This window comes from Platichthys flesus, chromosome 23 (assembly GCF_949316205.1).
Source record: "Platichthys flesus chromosome 23, fPlaFle2.1, whole genome shotgun sequence".
Lineage (NCBI taxonomy): Eukaryota > Metazoa > Chordata > Actinopteri > Pleuronectiformes > Pleuronectidae > Platichthys > Platichthys flesus.
In genome coordinates, this window is record NC_084967.1 from 15,237,958 (window position 1) to 15,258,060 (window position 20,103).

Genomic DNA, 20,103 nt, shown 5'->3' on the forward strand with positions numbered 1-20,103 from the left:
GTTACATTTCAACTCGTTACTTTCCGACACTCTGCTTTCCGACTAACTACTTTCCGACTCGATAGTTTGCGACTAGCTACTTTGCGACTTGTTACTTTCTGACTCTCTACTTTCTGACTCGCTACTTTCTGAATCGCTACTTTGCGACTAGCTACTTTGCGACTAGCTACTTTGCGACTTGTTACTTTCTGACTTGTTACTTTCTGACTCGCTACTCTCTGAATCGCTACTTTCCGATTTGTTACTTTCCGACTCGCTACTTTCTGACTCGCTACTTTGCGACTAGCTACTTTGCGACTTGTTACTTTCTGACTTGTTACTTTCTGACTCGCTACTCTCTGAATCGCTACTTTCCGACTTGTTACTTTCCGACTCGCTACTTTGCGACTAGCTACTTTCGACTCGTTGCTCTCTCTTTGCTTTCCGACTTGCTGATTTCCAACACGCTGGTTTCTGGCATCTTGGTTTTTCTTTTCTAATTTGCACTTTTTTCAGCAGGTTTACTTTCTTATTAAAAACTTGCTAGTTTTGGTATAAAAGAGGTAAAACTTTGAAGCTGCTTCTTTAAGTTAAAGAGAAGTTGCCTGGTGTCGCTTTAAGTGCAGCACTTGTTGAAACAGAGCGGTTTTGTTCTTCTGCTGTTGATGTAAAGTAAAACCTCTCATTAGTCTCATTTAATCCCCAGGACTCTCATATGTTTGGACCCCCCCCCCCCCCCCCCCTCCCCCCTTCCATCCATCCATCCATCCATCCATGCAGCAAACTGGAATGTTCCTTTAAGTCGGCGGAGGGGCGGAGCCGTGCTTCGACTGTGTCACTACCACAAGCTCCGCTCCCACTCAGATGTGCGGGCGGACCGGCGGGCTCTCACTGCGGGGAAATGAAACACGCTGCGGGGCCCGAAGCTGCAGACGAGCCGCACAGACCCGACCGTCGCTCCTGCTCCTGCCCGGATCTCCCTCTCCCTCCGCGGGACACCAGCACCCACAGCCCGGCGTCATGCGGCTCCTATCGCCGCACGGGATCCCAGCTGAGTGAAAGAGAAAGTCCACACCGGATTTGAACCTGCGCATTTTTTATTTTTACAGCATCGTGGATGAATCTTTAATTTTCAAAAAGTCTGTTTTCCTCTTGTTTCATATTTTTGGATTAATCTCCCAGTGAGGAGACATGTTGGTTTTAGTGGTGATCACTGTGGCCTTGTTGTCAGATTCAGGTCAGTGAGAGTTTCTTTTTATATTCTTTGTATTATTATGGTTTATTGTTTCTGCTGCTCAGGGACAAGTGCATCAGTTCAGAAGCCGCTTTGCTTTTCAGCCGATTTAACCTCTCGAGTGTTGAACATGTTTCTGACACGTGAAGCCACATGCTTTTAAAAGTTTTTACTTTATTCTAAGATGATTCATTGAAATTTTGAAACATAATAAAACTGTTTTTATATTAATCCACTGGAAGAAGAGAACAATACAGAATAAGTGGGAAAGTCATTGTTGCTAAATTTCAATAATTTCGATGGAAGTTTTGTATTAGAAAATAGAAAAGTTCAGATTTGTTTACAAGTTAAACTATTTCAAAATAAGATAGTTTTCAGTGTGTTAATGCGTAAACATGAGTTATTATTGTGTTATTAAGTGTCAGTCTTCCCCTCCTGGCCTCCTCATCTATAGACAGTTATGTAATTGAGCAGCAACACCAGTCTAGTAAATAAAAAAAATCCTCATCCTTTTAAGATGAATCCAGCCTCTCAGATTTAATAATAAGTCGACCTGTGAGGTCCCTGACATGAGAAACAAAGAGAGCTGCAGGTTGGAGATAATGAATCCACTTAGTGAGATGACACCTCGGCCCCTCAGGGAGGAAGCGTCTGGAAGGCGTCTGAACGCTGCTCATCCTCCCGAGCTGCCAAACTCTCTCTGTGTCAGAGTCCACGCTGCACGGCTGCAGTCGGCAGCAGGCAGGTGCACAATGCCTCCTTTATCCCCTTTCTGCATTACGTTTCCGATTGGAGGTGAATCACTTGACTCGTTCACTGAGTCACTCTTCTCCTCCGCTTGTCACACAATCCAGGTTACCATAACTGCAGGTGTGTGTGTGTGTGTTCACAGACGTCGTTTGAGAAAAGGGGCCAAACACCCCAAACCCAAATATTAAATCCCTCAGGTCAAAGTAGGTCACTGATTGCTGCCCAACAAGATGTTTTTATTGGTTAATATGGTCAATCATTGCACAATTTCACAGAATTATCAGCTGAGAGGATAAACTTTGTACTTGATGTTCTTCTATTGTCATTTTTTTGATGGGGAATAACCTTTAAAGTAGGCTTTCAGGCAGTTTGGACGCCTCTTATCCCAATATTCTCACTTATCTCTACTGGTTTCTCATCTATAAGTTTATTCTTTAGTCTTTCTCTTTCCTCTCCACTGGAGAAACAGAAACTGACGACAGTGGAATCTTTGTATTACTCAGAGCATCAGGGACTCAGGCAAACATCTCAGATATCTCAAGTCCTCGGGGAACAAAATCGATCCCCTTGGTTAATAACCACTTTGCCTTAGTTCTTTAGATGGACTGACCCTTTAAGCGGAAGTATAATGGGTGCCACACCTTGTCGTTCTCACCTGACACCCACGCTTTCACTCTCTTTTCTGCTGTCAGGTCACCTCAGCCCATATTTGCCAAGTAGATGTGTAAATATCTGTATTTTCCTTTTCTCCGTCCACCCAGGTCTGTCGGTGGAGATGTTTCGTGCAGGCGTGGCCCCTCGCTGCGAGAGCCGGGCCTGCAACCCCCGCATGGGCAACCTGGCCCTGGGTCGCCGGGTCCTGACGCAGACCGTCTGTGGCAACAACGGCACCGAGCTCTACTGCTCCTACGCCGACCCCAACGCCAACCTGGCCTGCAGCGCCGCCAAATGTGCCAAGTGCAACGCCGGCCTGCCGCTGCTGTCCCACTTGGCCGGGGCCATGTCCGACTCCTCCTTCCGGCACCCGAACACCTGGTGGCAGTCGGCTGAGGGGGTGGAGTCCGAGACGGTGCAGCTGGACCTGGAGGCCGAGTTCTACTTGACGCATCTCATTGTGGTGTTTCGCTCGCCGAGGCCCGCCGCCATGACCCTGGAGCGGTCGCAGGACTTTGGGCGGACGTGGAGGATGCTGCAGTACTACGCCAGCAACTGCAGCGCCGCCTTCGGGCTGGAGGAGGGGAAGGCGGGAGCGGGTCGGGACGGGGCGACCTGCACATCCAAATACTCTGGGGCTTATCCCTGCAACCGTGGAGAGGTGAGGAGGAGGCGCCTGGTCTTTAGAATCTGTGTGTGAGTCTGTGTGTTACGCGTTCTATCTTTTTATCGTCCAGTGACAAAAGCCATTCAGGGAATAAGAATACTCTGCATAGTAGCTTTTGTTGGCGGCGTCCATCTTCCCCACACAGAGGAGTCCCAGGATGTGATTCATGCAGTTACAGGACATTGTGCATCAGACAAAGGCTGGAACAGGGTGAAAGACAGCATTCTGTCAGGTGTCAGGTGGCGCTGTTGTTTTTCTGTGTGAAAACAACACAATGCAACGAATCTCGTGTTTGTTTTGCTGCTCTGTAGAGAAAATCAGATCAGTTGTTCCAAGAGAGGTGCAGTCGATACACAGGTTAGGACTTCTAAGGGTTTTTAACCCTTTATTATAGACACTAGGGAGATAGATAATCCGAATCCACCCCCTGATCCGGTTCCACACCAGAACTTAATGGGTTCTTCCCAGACCCATAGAGCATCCTTAAGACTAAATAACTGTAAAATAAAAGAACATATTAAGAACAATGAGCAGAAGAGAAAACACAGATTCCTCTGAAGTTATTTGAAAGCAGCAGTGAACATCTCGACTCGACTCCTTCCCTGGTTCTTCTGGGTGATCGGATCCGTATCATGTCTCGTTTGAATTCTCACTTGTTTCTCACTCAGAAAGCAGGTTCAACACACGTGTAGCAGGAGGGCGCGGTCGTGACCAAACACGGCATCGTGTGCGACAGGTAAACCACGGGACAGACGAGAGGCTCGAGCTCCCCCGACTTCTAAAGGGCTCCCTCTCCCTCATTACCTCTTCCTCTGGAAAGAATTTGGTTCTTTCTGCTGTAAGTCACGCAACATGCAAGAGTCATACGGAGCACTTAGCACACAGCAGAGTACAAGCAGCCAGGTGGGGGGAAGCTGTGTGTGTGTGCGTGTGTGTGTGTGTGTGTGTGTGTGTGTGTGTGTGTGTGTGTGCATGTGCATGAGTGAGTGTTTAATAGGCGTACTTTGACTGTAGCACGAGAGGGCTTCCTGAAGTCCACTGATGTTTAATGGAAGCCGTGTGTGTCGGGAGCTGCTCTGCAGATGCGTGTAGAGGAACATGCCAAGCGTGCTGCCGCTCCGGGTCGACGGGCCCTCGCTTCCACGCCGCGGCTCCGACAGCTGCTACCGACTTGTTCTTCTGTGAGATCGTAAATCTTCCTCTGCACACTCCTGCCGTGTTTTGGAGTCCTGTTTAAGTCTTGGTATGCAGGTGTTGCAGGTGGTATGTGGATATCGATCAATCTGCCCGGTGTGATTTCCCAGAGATCAAGCTGACTGGTTCAAGATGTCTATATATGACAAAGAAAGGAATTATATTGAAGAAGCTGAAACCTAGAATAGCTCATCCCTCCTCCGACGCCCAGCGGTCTCCTTAAATTCAATCAAGCTGCACCAAATTACACACATTACACACACCCGTCTAAATATGTCTAACTGCTGAAAACATAAAAAAGCATCTGAAAGAAGTTCTTCCCTGACACGCACCACATCCCTCCACCACGTTTCTCTGTGATCCGTCCTGTAGTTTTCTCCTCATCCTGCGAACTAACAGACAAACCAGATGTGGTGATAATTGATAAATCAACAAACCTTTGCAGCTCTAACCCTTTTGTGCATGACGGTGTGAAAAGAGCAACTTTTTTCCTCTTCTCTGCCTCAGCTTCGCCTAAGCTCCTGTGCCGGGAGCGTGACCTCTGTCCTCTAACCCCTCAGCTGATGACCCGGGGGTTAGAAGAGGTCAAGTTGCTCTGACAGCCCAGCTGCTGCTGCTCAGCTGCTGCTCAGCTGAGCACACTTTTGTGTGTTTGTGTGTGTTTGTTGTGATTGCACATCACGTACAATGACTGTGACAACACCTTATAATGCCCAGTGTTAGTTGTAGGGGCCTCACTTTCTCTCTTTTTGAGTCTATGAGCATGGATGTGCACCTTCTATAGTTCAGACCACTTTCATCCATCCAGGGATTGAAGGATTAAGGTTTATTCATTATTTACACATTCATGGATTATCTGCATTCAAATCTCAAGCTTAATCCAGATAAATACAGGACATTTATTATCTTATTCAATAAAAGTCGTATTATCTGATTTATAACTAGATTTTTAGTGAGGGTGGGAACCTGTGAGCGATTACAGTCAGCAGGTCGTCTCTCTGCTTCTCGTGTTTCTAGTGCAAACATTAGAACGTGTCATCTCCTGAGCTGAAGGCTTTTCATGTTCACCTGTGCGTGTGTGTGTGTGTGTGTGTGTGTGTGTGTGTGTGTGTGTGTGTGTGTGTGTGTGACTTCTTGTCTTATTTATGAGGTCAGCTGAACTGGAAGAATGTGAGTGTTCGTTGCAGAGACTGACCTCCTTAGGGGAGAGAGTGAGGCAGAACTGCCAACACACACACACGCACACACATTTTGTTTCTCTTTTCCACAGTTCCTTGAGCGTGCACACACACACACACACTCACACACTCCTTCATGCCCTTTCAGATAAACACATACAGTCGGCTCTCCGTCTGTTGGCCGGGAAGGAAGTGCCGTTGCTCTGATGGATGTTGGTACTGTTGGCTAGACACCCATCCCCCCTCTCTGTTTCCCTCTCTGTCTTTCTCCTTCCATCAATGCCCATTGTGTCTGTTTACCAGATTACAGTCCACAGTGCTTTGATGGAATTAGGCCTGTGAAAGCCAGACTTACTTTATTTTTCAGCCTGAAACAGGAAGAAAGATTACGAGTGGACACATGGCCTACAGTGAACCCACCGCCTCCGAGGTGGAAAACACAACTGCATTAGAAAGTGGCCCATTTGGCTGAAAAGGTGCTGATGTGTGTCCAGACGAATGATTTCCTCTCATTTTTTCATATCTTGAAACCAGATTCTCTCACACATTCATACAGAACCTGTAATAATCTGGGGCTGTGTTCGATTCTATATCTGGCACAAGGACACTATAGCTGTATTCAGAAAGTCCAGAGTTCAGTGTCTGAAAGCAGCTTATGACATGTATTCGGAAGCAGCCGGGGATCAAACCTCCCAGCTCCTGAGCCATGCTAATGCACTACTAAGTTTTCCAGCAACTGAGAGTCTGTGAAATGGCAAGAAACCAGTACAACTGTGTACAATAAATGAGACAAGGTGGTTTCTTAGTGACGCTAGTGTCCAGAAACTCCTCCAGGCATCTTGAAGTCTCAATGTATTGAGGTTCACGGAGGTTCTTAACTTAAAATAAACTTAATTTGGCTCCTTAAACCTTTTAAAGAGTCTCAAATCTGTCCAGGACACATTAAACAGAAACATGTGTGTCATCTGCATATTTGCGAATACTAATATTTAGCCTCCACATTCAAAGGAAAACGTAAATGAGACGTGACTGTGTAATAGAAGCTGCACGAAGGCCTCTTGTGGAATTTGTGGTGTGTAAATTTGTGTGTGTTTGTGTGCATGCCGGTGTGGTTGTGTGCGAGTGCTGGTGTTACTGTGGTGTCGCCGGGCTGTCGCAGGTCTTTTGTCCGGCCCTGAGTTATGTGAAGCTCGGCCCTGCTCTCCGTGCTCTCCCGCCGACCGGAGCCCCCCGTCCTATTTGTCGTGTTCTCTTAATTGAGGACCACAATACCGCGACCCCGTGACCTTTTTTCCAACAACAGGGAAATGAATAGTGCTCCTCCCATTGCGTCCATCCAGCCAATCAGGGAGCCGCATCGCAACATACGCTACAACTCAAGAAAAGACACAGACACACACCCACACACACACAATTACACACAACCCATCCAATGATATCAGTGTCAGATCGCCAGTGACAATGAAAACACACACTTTTTTTTGTGTCGAGACTCCACAAACACACATTTCTCTCACAGCGAGAGCCCGGAGCAGTAGCCATGGCGAAGGCAGCCCACAAAGGGATCTTCAATGTGAAGGATGTCCAGGGACCAGACAGGGTAAAGAGAGAGAGGGAGGATAGAGAGAGAGAGGGAGGGGTGGGGGGGCCGTAGAAGGTTGGGTGTAGTGATTTAAGGACACCCGGTGCCTCGTGGTCATGTGAGCATGTGAAGGTCACAGTTTGCTGCACAAATGGCATCAACAAGACAGATGTTGTGACACGAGCAGCACCGATGAACCTGATTCTGTCACTGAGTTCATTCGGTTTAGTCCCTTTGAATCACGACAATAGAAGAAGTGTCTGTTCTGCAGCTCTGGGCTATTAGGAATGGTATTGTCCTTTTCCTTAATTCACAACATAAAGTGAAAGGAAGGAGGCCGAAAGCCATGCATCCACAAGTTCTCACATTGAGATGGTTAAAGCTTCTTCTTCTTCTTCCCTTCAATGGGATCGATTGGATATTTGGATCCTTCTTTACATGTTTACATCTCTCTCTCTCTCTCTCTCCTTGTCCGACAGGTGATCTACCGAACCCTCCCGAAGTGGGAGTCCCTGGACCCGTTCGGCCTGGAGGGGCAGCTGCAGCTGAGGGTGACCAACATCCGCGTTCGGCTGTTGAAGCGCCAGCCGTGTCCCTGCCGGGCCAAAGACGTGGCCTCCGCGCACGAGGCTGTTCCGACCCAGCACTTTGCCATCTATGACCTGATGGTGAAGGGAAGCTGCTTCTGCAACGGACACGCGGAGCAGTGCGTCCCGGCCCCGGGGTACCGGCCCATCAGAGACCGCACCAACCACGTGGTAAGAGAGGGGCAAGGATTTGTTCTACTGGGCATTTGCTCACTAAGAAAATCTTTTTTACATTTAATTTAAAGTCTTTAAAACCTCTTGAATACTAAATAATATTTCACAAGTAGTGGACATTTTAATTAAGACCATTATGACTAATACATGTGCCGTGTATCGTTTTCATAAACAACTTTTGATTGCTCTTATTATCCACTAGAATGACTCTTATCTCTAGATAAGATTAGTCAGAGATTCCAGGTGCATTACACAGTCAAGCTCTGGAAAGAATGAGTATGTGAAAATGATATCAATCAATATTTACCACTAATTTAATTCCCAGCGGACACACACCCTCTCACACTGTTTTTGTAATGCACCACTCTGATGCCTCTTAGTTTCATGAAGCCTCCTGATGGAAGGGTGCTTCTCTTGTCCTACAGAAATCAAGTTTATAGTTCTTGATACTCTCCGGCCTCGTCCACTTTGTGTTGGCAGTCGTCTCAATAACAGACTAAGGGGGGGGGGGTCACTTTTCTTTCTCCTGCTCTGATAAACAGCTGTTTTCCCGTTGATAACAAACCCGAGAGAATTTCAGTAAATTCAACAAATGATCTGGTGCATGAAATAATGAAAACCTGATCCATCATAACTGAAGCCTGGATCCTGAGCCGCGGCTGCTTCGTGTTTCCCTCTGATACGAAACAGAGGAAACGTTCGGTGTGTCACGAGAGCGAGAGACGGAGACTCGTTGGTGTTTTCTCTGCAGATACCGGTGTTTTTGTAATGAAGCCGCCGATAGCCAGTGGATTGGACTCAGTCTTTGGATCTTTAAATCTCACTCTCCTCATGCCAAGGAATTCCAAGTGGCTCCAACCGGGAGTTTTCATGAGGATTTCCTTCTTGTGAGGGTAGAAAATCCTCCTGAAAGAGCGTTTAACCCTCCGGACTGTGAGACTCCACCCTGCACGCCAGGATCACAGCAGTAACAATCACTCTAAATCATTATAATGCAGATTCGTGGCTGAAATGCACCTCTGTTTTTTGCACCCGAGGCTTAAACAATGACTACTTCTGAACCGGCCCTCACAACAACATTACCTCAGGTCGTCGGAGCGCCGTTCTGCTGGGTGCCATGCATGCAGGGGCCTTCGGTAAACACACACAAGTTATATAAGTGGCTTTTTCCCGCCTATCAGCAGCTTGTTTTTGCATCTCTGTTTCGACTCAGAGCCACAAAACCCAAACAAGCAGCGCAGCGCAAGACGGGAGATGAGGGCAGAGATAACGGATCACTCAGCGAAGGGAAGGGCGTGCGTGTGTGTGTGTCTGTGGGGGTGTGTGTGTGTGTTTAAGCATATTATATGTCTACTTATGTGACCTCCCAAAGCTTAGTTCTTATACTCACTAAACATACACTGCAGGATTATTCAAGCAATCATCCCCCTCATATGTACAGTACGTCTTGTTTGTTTGGTCTGCCGGTTGTGTGAGGTGTGTGTGCTTAATCTGCAATGTTTTGTCTACTCTGAGAGTGTGTGTGTGTGTGTGTGTGTGTGTGTGTGTGTGTGCTGTAATCAGCGGGTGAAAGTCGCCCTGATACGTCGAGTCATTACTGCCCAGACACCGAGCAGGAATGAAGGGGTTGGCCTGTTTGTTGTTGTTGTTCTGTGCTGCTGGACCCCCACATGGGGTTTTGCGGTTCAGGGTGATTACACTGTCTGTTAGTTAGCCACAAAGCCAACCCACACACAAACACACACACACACACATAATAACATCCAGGGCTATCTACTGGAGCAATTGCAGCAATTAGCTGAGCCATAATGCCTGTTTGTGTGTTTTCTTGCCCTCCTCGTCCACGGTTTTCATGTATTTCTTCCTCCTGGTGCATTTGTCCGGCGCCTACTTTCATCCTCTCTCTTTCTAAAGAGGAACTCCACAGGTATTACACGTATAAGGTCACATTGCTATTCATAGTTTGCTGGGATTCAGGCTGAGGTGCAGGGGGGCTGAGTGTTGTTTCAATGCTGGTAGGAGTGGTAACCATCACAGATAGGATTTTACAAGTCTGGAGAGATATCATTTAATCTTCCAGGACAACGGTTGCGAGGTAAACAGAAGAAACAAATGATTCCAGCAGAACCTATCCCTTGGATAATTAGTTCTTCCTCTGGATGGGACAGTCTACTGTCGCCATTCAGATGAGAGCGTCCGTCTGAACTCAGCCTTGTTACCGCTCTGCACTGATCATGTCAACAGACGTGGGTCAAATGAAAGAGTAAAAAAATACACTTCAAATAAATTGGTCTCTGTCATTTTAGTTGCTTTTCAGGTAAGTTTGGATTTGATTAGTTTTTTGATGCCGTCACAGTGAATCCTCATGATTGACAGCTGAGACTGAGGCTCCAAATGTGCAAGATGGGAGGAAGAGGAAAATTAAAATTGCTGCAGACATTCAAACCCTCAAGACAAAAAGTTGAAGTCTCATTATCCCCCTTCTACTTAACCCAATAAAAACGATTCAGAATCAACAAGGGTCCTCAGTAGAGCGCACACATCCACCAAGATCTTTTATTGTTCCCTTGTCACATTTCAGAGAAAGCGAAAAACATAAGATTTGGGTTCTAGGGGGGAAATAAGTTAAATGCATGACACAGAAAACTCAGGCTTCTTGGTCTCAGTCTTGTAGTTTAAGATAAAACAGCTAGTCTCCCTATTTCAGCTTAAAAGCTCAAATGATCCAGTTTCTATCAGCAGCCTCGTTTCAGCGCTGTCTCCTCTGCATGGCCGCCTGTGCATGGTTGCGTGTGTGCAGCTCTCCCTGTGTACTTGTGTTAATTGTCCCGTATCCCGTTATGGTAAACATGTGAAACTACCAGTTGTCTGGACGCCAGCCAGATGCTGCCGGCCCTTTCCCCTTCCTCCCTGTCCGATGCTTTCTGAAAAATGTTTTTAATTCCGTGCCCCTCCTTTGTCTGCGCTCTGGCCTCTTTCATGAATTCCTTGGTGCTTTACAATATGTGTCATTAGGTCTGCTGCCTCATATGTGCCAGGACCTCTCACTTATGCAACCCCCCCACTTATTAGTGGTGACTGTAATGGAGTGCGATGTGTGTGTAAAATCAGTCATGTGAGCCTGCGGCCATACACTACAACTGATCTGGGGTCAGTTCAGGTAGAGGACAAGTTTGGATGTATGGATGTGTTTAATTCCACCGTGGGAAGCGAATGCAAGGATCGCTGTGTGTGTTTTTTGTGTGCGTCTTAGCCCGTTGTCTATGTGTCTAGCTCTGTAATCGTTGTATAATTGTGTGTCCTACATTACAGTTCCACCGTGTAACGCAAACAAATAAAGAGCTTCCTCAGATGCCTCTCCCGCCCCCCTCCTTCAATCATTATCCAGCATGCATGGCATTCCAACTCGCAGGAATGACAAGGAGATTGTTATTGTGCTCTCAGCGCCGCATACTTGCACTCTTCTCATACACACACACACACACACAGACACACACACACACAGGCTTTTCAGAGCAGAGGCCCGTTCTCGTTTCCAGTGATGAAGCCAAACAATCAATCTCACTAATTCACTAATTTCAAGCGAGGGAGAACGAGTAAGAGAGGGAACGAGAGGAAATAAGGAAATCGGATCACACCGAGAGGAAGAGGAGGGGAAAGAAAAGGAAAGATGGAAAGAGATTGTGACAATGAGGGAGGAATCTAGAGGAAGAGTAAAGTCTTCAGACCAGCAGGTGTCCTCATGAGGGATACTGTCCTCTCCATCACACTGACCTCTTTGTTCCTTCTATCCTTCTACCTTTGTCTATCATACTTCCTGTCACTAATGAGCTCTCTCTCTCTCCCCTTCTCTTTCTTTCGCTCATTCTCTCTCTCTCTCCCTCTCTCCCAGGTCCATGGGAAGTGTGTGTGCAGACACAACACTGCAGGTGATCACTGCGAGCTCTGCGCTCCGCTCTACAACGACCGGCCCTGGCAGCCCGCTGACGGATTGACGGGGGCGCCGCACGAATGTCGGAGTGAGTCGAGCAAACAGGCCCAGGCGTTGTCCACCACTGGAACGTAGAGAAATGTTGTGTAACGTTCAGACATCAGTACTCCTCCTGCTTTTATTCAACCTGTTTAAGTTGCTGTAGCTGCACATTTGACCTTTTTGTGATCATTTCTCGGTAGTTTCAGGTGATGCTGATCATGACAGGTCAGCAAAATGTGGGGTTAGAGGATAATATGGAACATAAATGAACAAAAAGACAGAAAATATAAATAAAATATGAACGGTTAATGTAACCCATAGTAAAAATGTACTGGAGTAGAAAGTACAGATATTCGAAGATATATGAAAGTGAAAAGTCCCAGAAAGTAAGTCTACTTCAGGACAGATACATGAAAAGTACATTAACAAAGTAAATGTACTTAGTTCCATCCCTCCACTGGCTATAATCAGATGATATTCCCAACAGCTCCAGTGGAATCCAGTAGAAACCAAAATAAACACAATAAAAATGTGTCATCAAGCCTCAAATGTACATTATAAATGCTCAGACTTCTCCTGCAGCATATTTCTGCTTAATGCCTCCTACTAACCATTCAACAATGATTCTCTCCCTCTCTCGCTCCAGAGTGCAAGTGCAACGGACACGCCCAGAGCTGCCACTTCGATTGGTCGGCGTGGCGCGAGTCCGGCCAGCGCAGCGGCGGCGTGTGCGACTGTCTGCACAACACCGAGGGACGCCAGTGTGAGAAATGCACGGCCGGGTTCTACAGGGACCCCCAGCGACCGCAAGCCGCCCCCGACTCCTGCAAACGTGAGATTCACCATCAAAACACACTTTATATCTTAGAAACCAGTTGATCAGTAGAGTGGGTAACGTGGAAGGCAGAGAATCGACCTCTTATTGGAGTCATTTGCTGTAAAGGTTTAGATATTACTCCTTGGCGAAGGTAAAAATGTGTCTCTCATCATCGGACCTTCATCTTTTTTCTCATTCACACAAACCACATTTTAATAAAGCCGAACGTCCTCCTCGTGGCTCCTCCAGGCCCAGAGAGATGAGATGACTTCAGGAATTTCTCTGGTAAACAGTTGATGCAGAGTCATGCCCATATACTTTGTCACCCTGAAAACCGCGACATGCAGAACACACTGTATAACGTATCATAAATCAGCCCCCCCCCCCCCCCCCTCCCCTTGGTGCTGAACATAATGTTACTGGTGTGAATCATAATATTAACCTCACAAACACCACACTGGCACGGCGCTCTCATTCTCCCCGAGGAATGTCGAGGACGGAGATTGCAAGCTGGGACGTGCTGGATAACGCTTATTCCTGATGGGCACCTGGCTCTTTGTGTGTCTGTGTGTGTGTGTGTGTGTGAGAGAGACAACACGCTCCATCCAAGGTTTACACCATAGTTAATCATCAGATGGTGGCATTCCTTCGTCTTGACTCAAAACTTCGACACAAAACCCCGGCTTGTCCATCTCGGCTTGTTTTGCCATTTTTCATACGTGACTCAGAGCTCGCGGAGCTGCAGGGTAATCATTGGTCATGGCGGTAAGCATGTGAGAGTCCACCGTGTGTGTGTGTGTGTCTGTGTGTGTGTGTGTGTGTGTGTGTGTGTGTGTGTGTGTGTGTGTGTGTGTGTGTGTGTGTGTGTGTGTGTGTGTGTGTAGGTGGGTCGGGCTGCTTGCTGCCCTCCGGTGACGAGGCGAGTCTAAAGTAAACACCAGATAATCATCCATAAACACAACAGTGGCTACATTCTCCCTCTGATTATCTTTTCAGATTTGACCCAGTGAGCTCAGTCCTGCAGGTACGCCCGGCCTCACACTTGATTACTGAAGTATGCATGTGTGTGTGTGTGTGTGTGTGTGTTCGTATTCTAACATCTCATTGAATTCAAACCTGTCAAATCGCAGCAGACCATTCGAAAACACCCTCAGGGGGAAGAAAGCGTTGGCTCTCGGCCCAAGGCCGTCACTCAGACCCGGGGGTGCTGTCGTGTCTTTTGTTTTCCTTTCTCACATCCAGAGAATCCGTTACAGCAGAAACACGATCCCACAGTGATGAATACACATGTTTGGAGAGTGATACAGCACATTTCATTTCAGAGTCAACATCTGCTCTGGATGCCACTGGGCTCAGTGTCCTTAGAAAAACAAGTCTTGGCTTCCTCAGGCGAATGAGACAAGTTTTTTTGTTTGTAACACAAAGCAAAGTGGAATCCGGTGATTTCCATCATCGCACAAATGTTCCTTCGCCTTCTGGTCTTGCAAAAAATCTCCCCGGACATAAGATGGATTGCTGGGGGAAGTTTCTTCTCGTTGTTTCTCTGTCTCAAGACGATGAATCCTAACGACTTTTACCGATGCTCGACTTTTCCTCAGGAAGGTTTTCCACTTGACTTCAGTAATCCAATGTCCTCAAGAGAAGTCAAACATAAATCACTACGTCGTCTGTTTGTTGGTGTGTTTGATGGTTTGCAGGATTAAAAAGAGAAAGACGGAGTCATTCGATGTTAGTGCGGATCTAGAAATTCCTTTTTACTTACTTCAACACTGAGAGACTTAATATATCATTCTCTTTCATGGATCTTGGTGAAACATAAATCTCGGGGGGGGGGGGGGGGGGGGGGTTTAAATGTGGTTTTTCATAAGGGGACTGTTGGGCCTTGGCAGAGGTTTTGACATTTAGCTCAGAACCCAATTCTGGATCTTTCAGATGATAAGATGCGTTTGATTTATGTCCCAAAGTGGACGAATGCCATTAATTCACAAGCACATTCCACTGATCTTCTTCAGCAGCTTTCCCCCTTCTCCATTAAAGTCAAAGAACAGTGATCCACCACCTCTGTTCTTTCCTGGCAAGTATCACTGGGGTTCACATTTCACCCTTTTGGCATCTGTGAATTCACCTGTGTGGTAACTACAGAGGCTGTGAGGAGGAGGAGGGGGTGCTTGGAGAACTCTCTCCCCCCCCCCTCGAGACCAAGGTACAGGTTGTGAAAATCCCAGCGAAGCCGCGTGCTGACAATGCAACGGAGGAATTTCCCTCATGTCGCGAGGAACATTTTCTCATACCAGGCTCCGAGGGGCCCGGGGAAAGAAAACACTCCTGTCGAGCTCCACGCAGCCAATCACTTCAGCCGAGGGGAAAGTTACAGTATGTGTTCGACGTGGGGGGGGGGGGGTTGTTCAGGCAGGTGTCCCGTCATGTCCCAGCAGACGCTCTGAAGGTTTTTCATTGTCGGGGGCTTGCTGCAGCTGACAGCTTTCTGAAGAAACACACATATTTACATACAGGAGGCCTTGTGTGGGGACCCCCACCCCCCCCCCCCCCCCTCCAATGCTCATAAATCCTCACGCAGATATGTAAACACACACACACGCTTATTAAAATCACGTCCCAGCACGTGTTTCAGCTTTACACTGGAACTGAGGCTGTGCTGTAATCTCTGCTAATTATTAACGTGCGGGCTGCGGAGGGCTGCTCGCTAAACAATACGATCGATAGAGCCTGATACACACAAACACAAACACACACACACACACAAAGATCTGTCTGCACATTAGAGTGTCCCATATTAGTGTCCAGTATTTGAACGTGTGTTTACTCATCATCTCTGCAGTGAATGTGAGACCTTTATGTTTTTATTGACACCGTCCTTTTCGGCCTCACGATAACGTTTAGCAAATCTTTATTGTCGCCATAGATCTGTGGTTGATAAGAGAGTCTGGTTTTGATCCCAAGGAAGTTGATGAGGCATCGTCCGCACTGCACAAAGATGTGTTTATGGTGCATCTGCGTGCACGGGAGCAGATAAACGAGGGAAACATGCAACTCCTGCAACATTTTATCAAGGAAACTCCGAGAAAACTACAGAACTGTCTCTATGCTCTCGAGTTATAACCGTATAACACAAATAACTGTATTTGCCTTATTTGACCAATCTGTTGTTTTTATTTTGAAATAATAATCAGTTAGTCTGTTAAATTTCCAAAAATAAGGAAAGATGCAGTTTTAATCCCAAAATTACATCTTTAAGTTTCTTATTCTGTCCAACCAGTCGCCCCCAAAACTTCAAGATATCAAATTAAGAATCATATCACCATTACCTTCTGGCTCATTTGCCTGCCCCCGGAAAATCTCTTTCTACAGATCTATATCCAGAGCATGTTTATGTGTTGATAGTTCGATTTAAAGGCAGGGGTCTCTTGTTGGATTATTTTCCATATTATACTATAATCTATAATCAAACAGGCGTCTGGGCGCTCAGTCAGTGCTCATTTACTACCAGTCAAGCTTCAAGCATCATTAAACAGGAGAGAAATGACTCCATCCCCCCCTCCCCGTCTGACCCCGAGATAGGGACGGATCCATGTGGGAGGCAGCAAGACACCTTGTCCTGCAATGCTCCGTGTCTCACAGCAGTGGACAGACAGTAGTTTTCTCAGACTGTTACTGGAAACAGGGGTGGGTGTTATGAACTGTCTGTGTGTGTGTGTGTGTGTGTGTGTAGTATATTGTTTTTGGAGCTTGTTTAAAGAACACACTATCAGCACACAATTAGAGGGGGGACATGCGGGAGGGAGAAAGCTGTGATAAGACGGAGAGAGAGGCCTTTGTATTACGAGCTGCTGCAACAATGGAAGAGACGAATAGAACTGAAATTTATCACCAGACCAGGTGATAAATGAAGAGTTGCAGGTCAGCAGACTGTCGCAGCCCTTTGGACTCCGTGCTCCACTTCCGAGATTTGGTTCTTTTCCACTTCTAAAGAGTAATTGGATATTGTCACCACGGCCGAGGAGGAGGTTGTGTTACCGTCAGTTAGCAGGATTATACAAAAACTACTAAACTTGGTCAGAAGTTGATTTCAAGAATTCTATAACGTAAGGTGAAGTGTTTTGTGTCTAAAAATTTATATTTGTCCATCCCTTTTATCTTTCCCAGCATGCAACTGTCACCCCATGGGCTCCCTGGCCTTCCCCCTGGCGGACGGCCCCCCCTGCGACCCCTCCAGCGGCGACTGCATCTGCAAACCCGGAGTGGGAGGAGCCCACTGCGACAGGTGCATGGTGGGATACTGGGGTTTCCATGAGTATGGCTGCCGTCCCTGCGACTGTGCAGGAGACTGTGATCCTTTCACTGGAGACTGCATGTTTGGGTGAGTACAAAAACTTTATTTGCACTTGATTCCCAACAGTTGTGTCTTGTTAAAGTAAAACACAGGAAGTATTAATCCTCTGAGGACCATGAATATCCACAGTAAAGTTACCTGATGGAGCTCTAGGGAACTTAAGACCTGGAGGTGGGGAAAGTTAATATTCAAACTAAATTTCATAGCCTGTAGTTATTATAGAAGTTGTTCTACACTGGGAGAACTTCTAATCTAATCAGGTGTGTCGGACAATTTATTTTGTACAGATTTAAATTCCTACGTTTGTCATGTGTGCGATGATGTTGTATTGTGTTTGTGCAGCTCGGATCTGGAACTATACAACTTAGAGGTAAACTCCAGTGAGCCGGTCCGGATCTTCAGGACGGACGAACTCTTCTCTGCGCTCCACTACTCAGGTGAGATAGAGGGAGAGTATGAGTGTGTGTTTGTGTGTGTGTGTGTGTGAGTATGTGTGTGTGTTTTATTCATCTTCCTCCACAGTCCAGTGACCAAGCATTAATGGTTAAGTAATGAAAGTTTTGATAGGGCCGTAGAAGGACATGGAACAAAGGTGTGTGTGTCCGTGTGTGTGTGTGTGTGTGTGTGTGTGTGTGTGTGTGTGTGTGTGTGTGTATGGAGAGTTTCCAAGTGTCCCTTCTCTCAGACCCCCCACCACCATGTAACTGCACCTTTCATTGGCACATTCCTCGCTGGACACACACGCTGTTCTTGCATTCTTAGGACGCCACGTACATTATCTGAGACCACACGCACACACACACACGCGCACACACACACACACACGGACACACAACATCAGTTTCGTTACAAATATTCAATCTGCATCTGTCCCCCTGCAGAGAAGTGTGAGTGCAAAGAGCAAGCCCTGACCAACAGTAAACTCTTCTGCACCATGAACTACGCATACGGTGAGAACGCACTCGACTTCATTTCACTACAAAATCCAACACAACAATAGATTCTGGTGTACTACAATCTCAGCCTGAGAGAAAATGCACCTATTTTCACACACACAAACTCTCACACATGTCATGTTGCACATCCTAACGTCTCTCCTCCCGACCTGTAGTCCTGAAGGTGAAGGTGCTGTCGGCCCACGATAAGGGCTCCCACGCTGAGGTGGAGGTCAAAGTTCAGAAGGTGCTGAGTCAGAACACCAAGGTGAAGATCCAGCGAGGTCGCGTCACCCTTTACCCCGAGTCCTGGACCGCCCGGGGCTGCACTTGCCCCATCCTCAACCCAGGTCAGACACACAACCACATACTACAATGATAACATAAAGACGTGGTAATGGCGTATGTGGCTTTGATTCGCCCTTGACCTCTGACCTTGTGTTTCAGGGGTGGAGTACCTTGTGGCGGGACACTCGGACCGGAAGCAGGGCCGCCTCCTGGTCAACATGAAGAGCTTCGTCAAGCCATGGAAGGCCAGCCTGGGCCGCAAGGTCCTCACGCTGCTCAACAAAGACTGCAACTGGTAGAGGGACAGTTGACCCCCCCCGGAGGACTGACGGACACATGGACTGACGTGTTTCCTTGTCCTCCGCATGTGGAATTATGAATGGCATTGGATTTTTCTGGGGGGGGGATGAGGACTGGCAGACATTTGAAACCCCTCCACTCTCTGCTGTTGTCCAGTAGTGGACTGCACAAGCTTAAAGCACACGGGACAAACTTTTGTTAAGACGTTTGAGAAAACTGTCCCTCCTGCGTCCTTATGTGTATTCAAGCAGACGTGTCTTTTGCTTTTGCTGCTGAAGCTTCAGAAATAGAGGAATTCTGTCACTCAACGACCCCCCCCCCCCCACCCACACCCACAATGATCCACTGATCCACATAAAAAACACACATTATACAAACTGAATGTCCTCCTCTCTGCTGCACTTTAGCCTAAGACGGACCGAGGGGACACAAGGACACAAGGAGAGAGACACCCGAGACTATAACTGTGGACTGTGGATGGAGGACGCCCTGCTCCCTCTGTGCTCCTTTACACATTGTACACACACCCACAGAGGCAGCAGCGTGTGTGTGTGTGTGTCTGTGTGTTTGCTGCAGACGCGATGTGCAAAGCACCCCGAGTGACGCTGAACAAGCCATACAAGCCACTACAGGTGGTTAAATCTTAGCCAGTCCAGGTGTGCCTGTGTTGAAATCAGAGTGAATGGGTTTCACCCCAAACGTGAATGTATTTGCTTGACAGGTTTTTTTTGTGCAAATGTGTGTGTGTGTGCATGAGAGCGAGCGAGAGAGAGAGAGAGAGAGAGAGGGCGATGGAGAGCGAGAGCGGGTGAATGAGCACAGTCCAGATTCAGTCCAGCTCTTTTCTGTTTCGCCGTTCTATTGTTAATGATACATAACGTACCGTGTTATTGATTCATCTCATATCACACGCCACTGCTGAATCCTTGTTATTCCTTCCTTTGTGCTCTTGTACAGTATTATTTGTATATATCTATATAAATATTATTGTTCATCCTTCTCTTCCACGTTTTTTTTTAATTTGTGTCCTTGTGTGGTTAATATTAAAGGACAATTCCGGGGTTTATTACAACTTGAGTCTTATTTTTCAAACCTTTGGTCAATCAGGAGGATTATGAAGGTGAACGTAGGGGTCCAGAACATTTCCCAGAGTTCCACATATACACAATACATGCCAGGCAATACGTATTTACACAGATTTAAGTAGTTATAATGGTAAAAATTTCAAATGTATATTGGACTCTGATACACATATGCTGAATAGATGGCATCGTTACACTCTGGACTTTCACACACATGAACACCGGCTCAGCAGCAGTTGATATCAACTGTCCAGGCCTTGAAATACTTCACATAAATGGGGCAAAAATATCCTTATCGCCCTCATTCCTCACACACAACCACACACAAACACACACACACACACACACACACACACAC

General features: G+C 46.9%; 1 protein-coding gene across 1 annotated transcript; it reads left to right on the forward strand.

The window, feature by feature from the left end:
• The first annotated feature begins 842 nt into the window (after positions 1-842).
• ntn4 (netrin 4) lies at positions 843-19,662 on the forward strand. Its single transcript, XM_062382869.1, has 10 exons — positions 843-1,216; positions 2,725-3,278; positions 7,718-7,996; positions 11,892-12,018; positions 12,619-12,804; positions 16,954-17,167; positions 17,483-17,577; positions 18,022-18,090; positions 18,252-18,425; positions 18,523-19,662. The coding sequence occupies exons 1-10, from the start codon at positions 1,171-1,173 to the stop codon at positions 18,660-18,662; spliced, it is 1,884 nt and encodes a 627-aa protein (XP_062238853.1). The 5' UTR covers positions 843-1,170; the 3' UTR covers positions 18,663-19,662.
• The last annotated feature ends 441 nt before the right edge of the window (positions 19,663-20,103 follow it).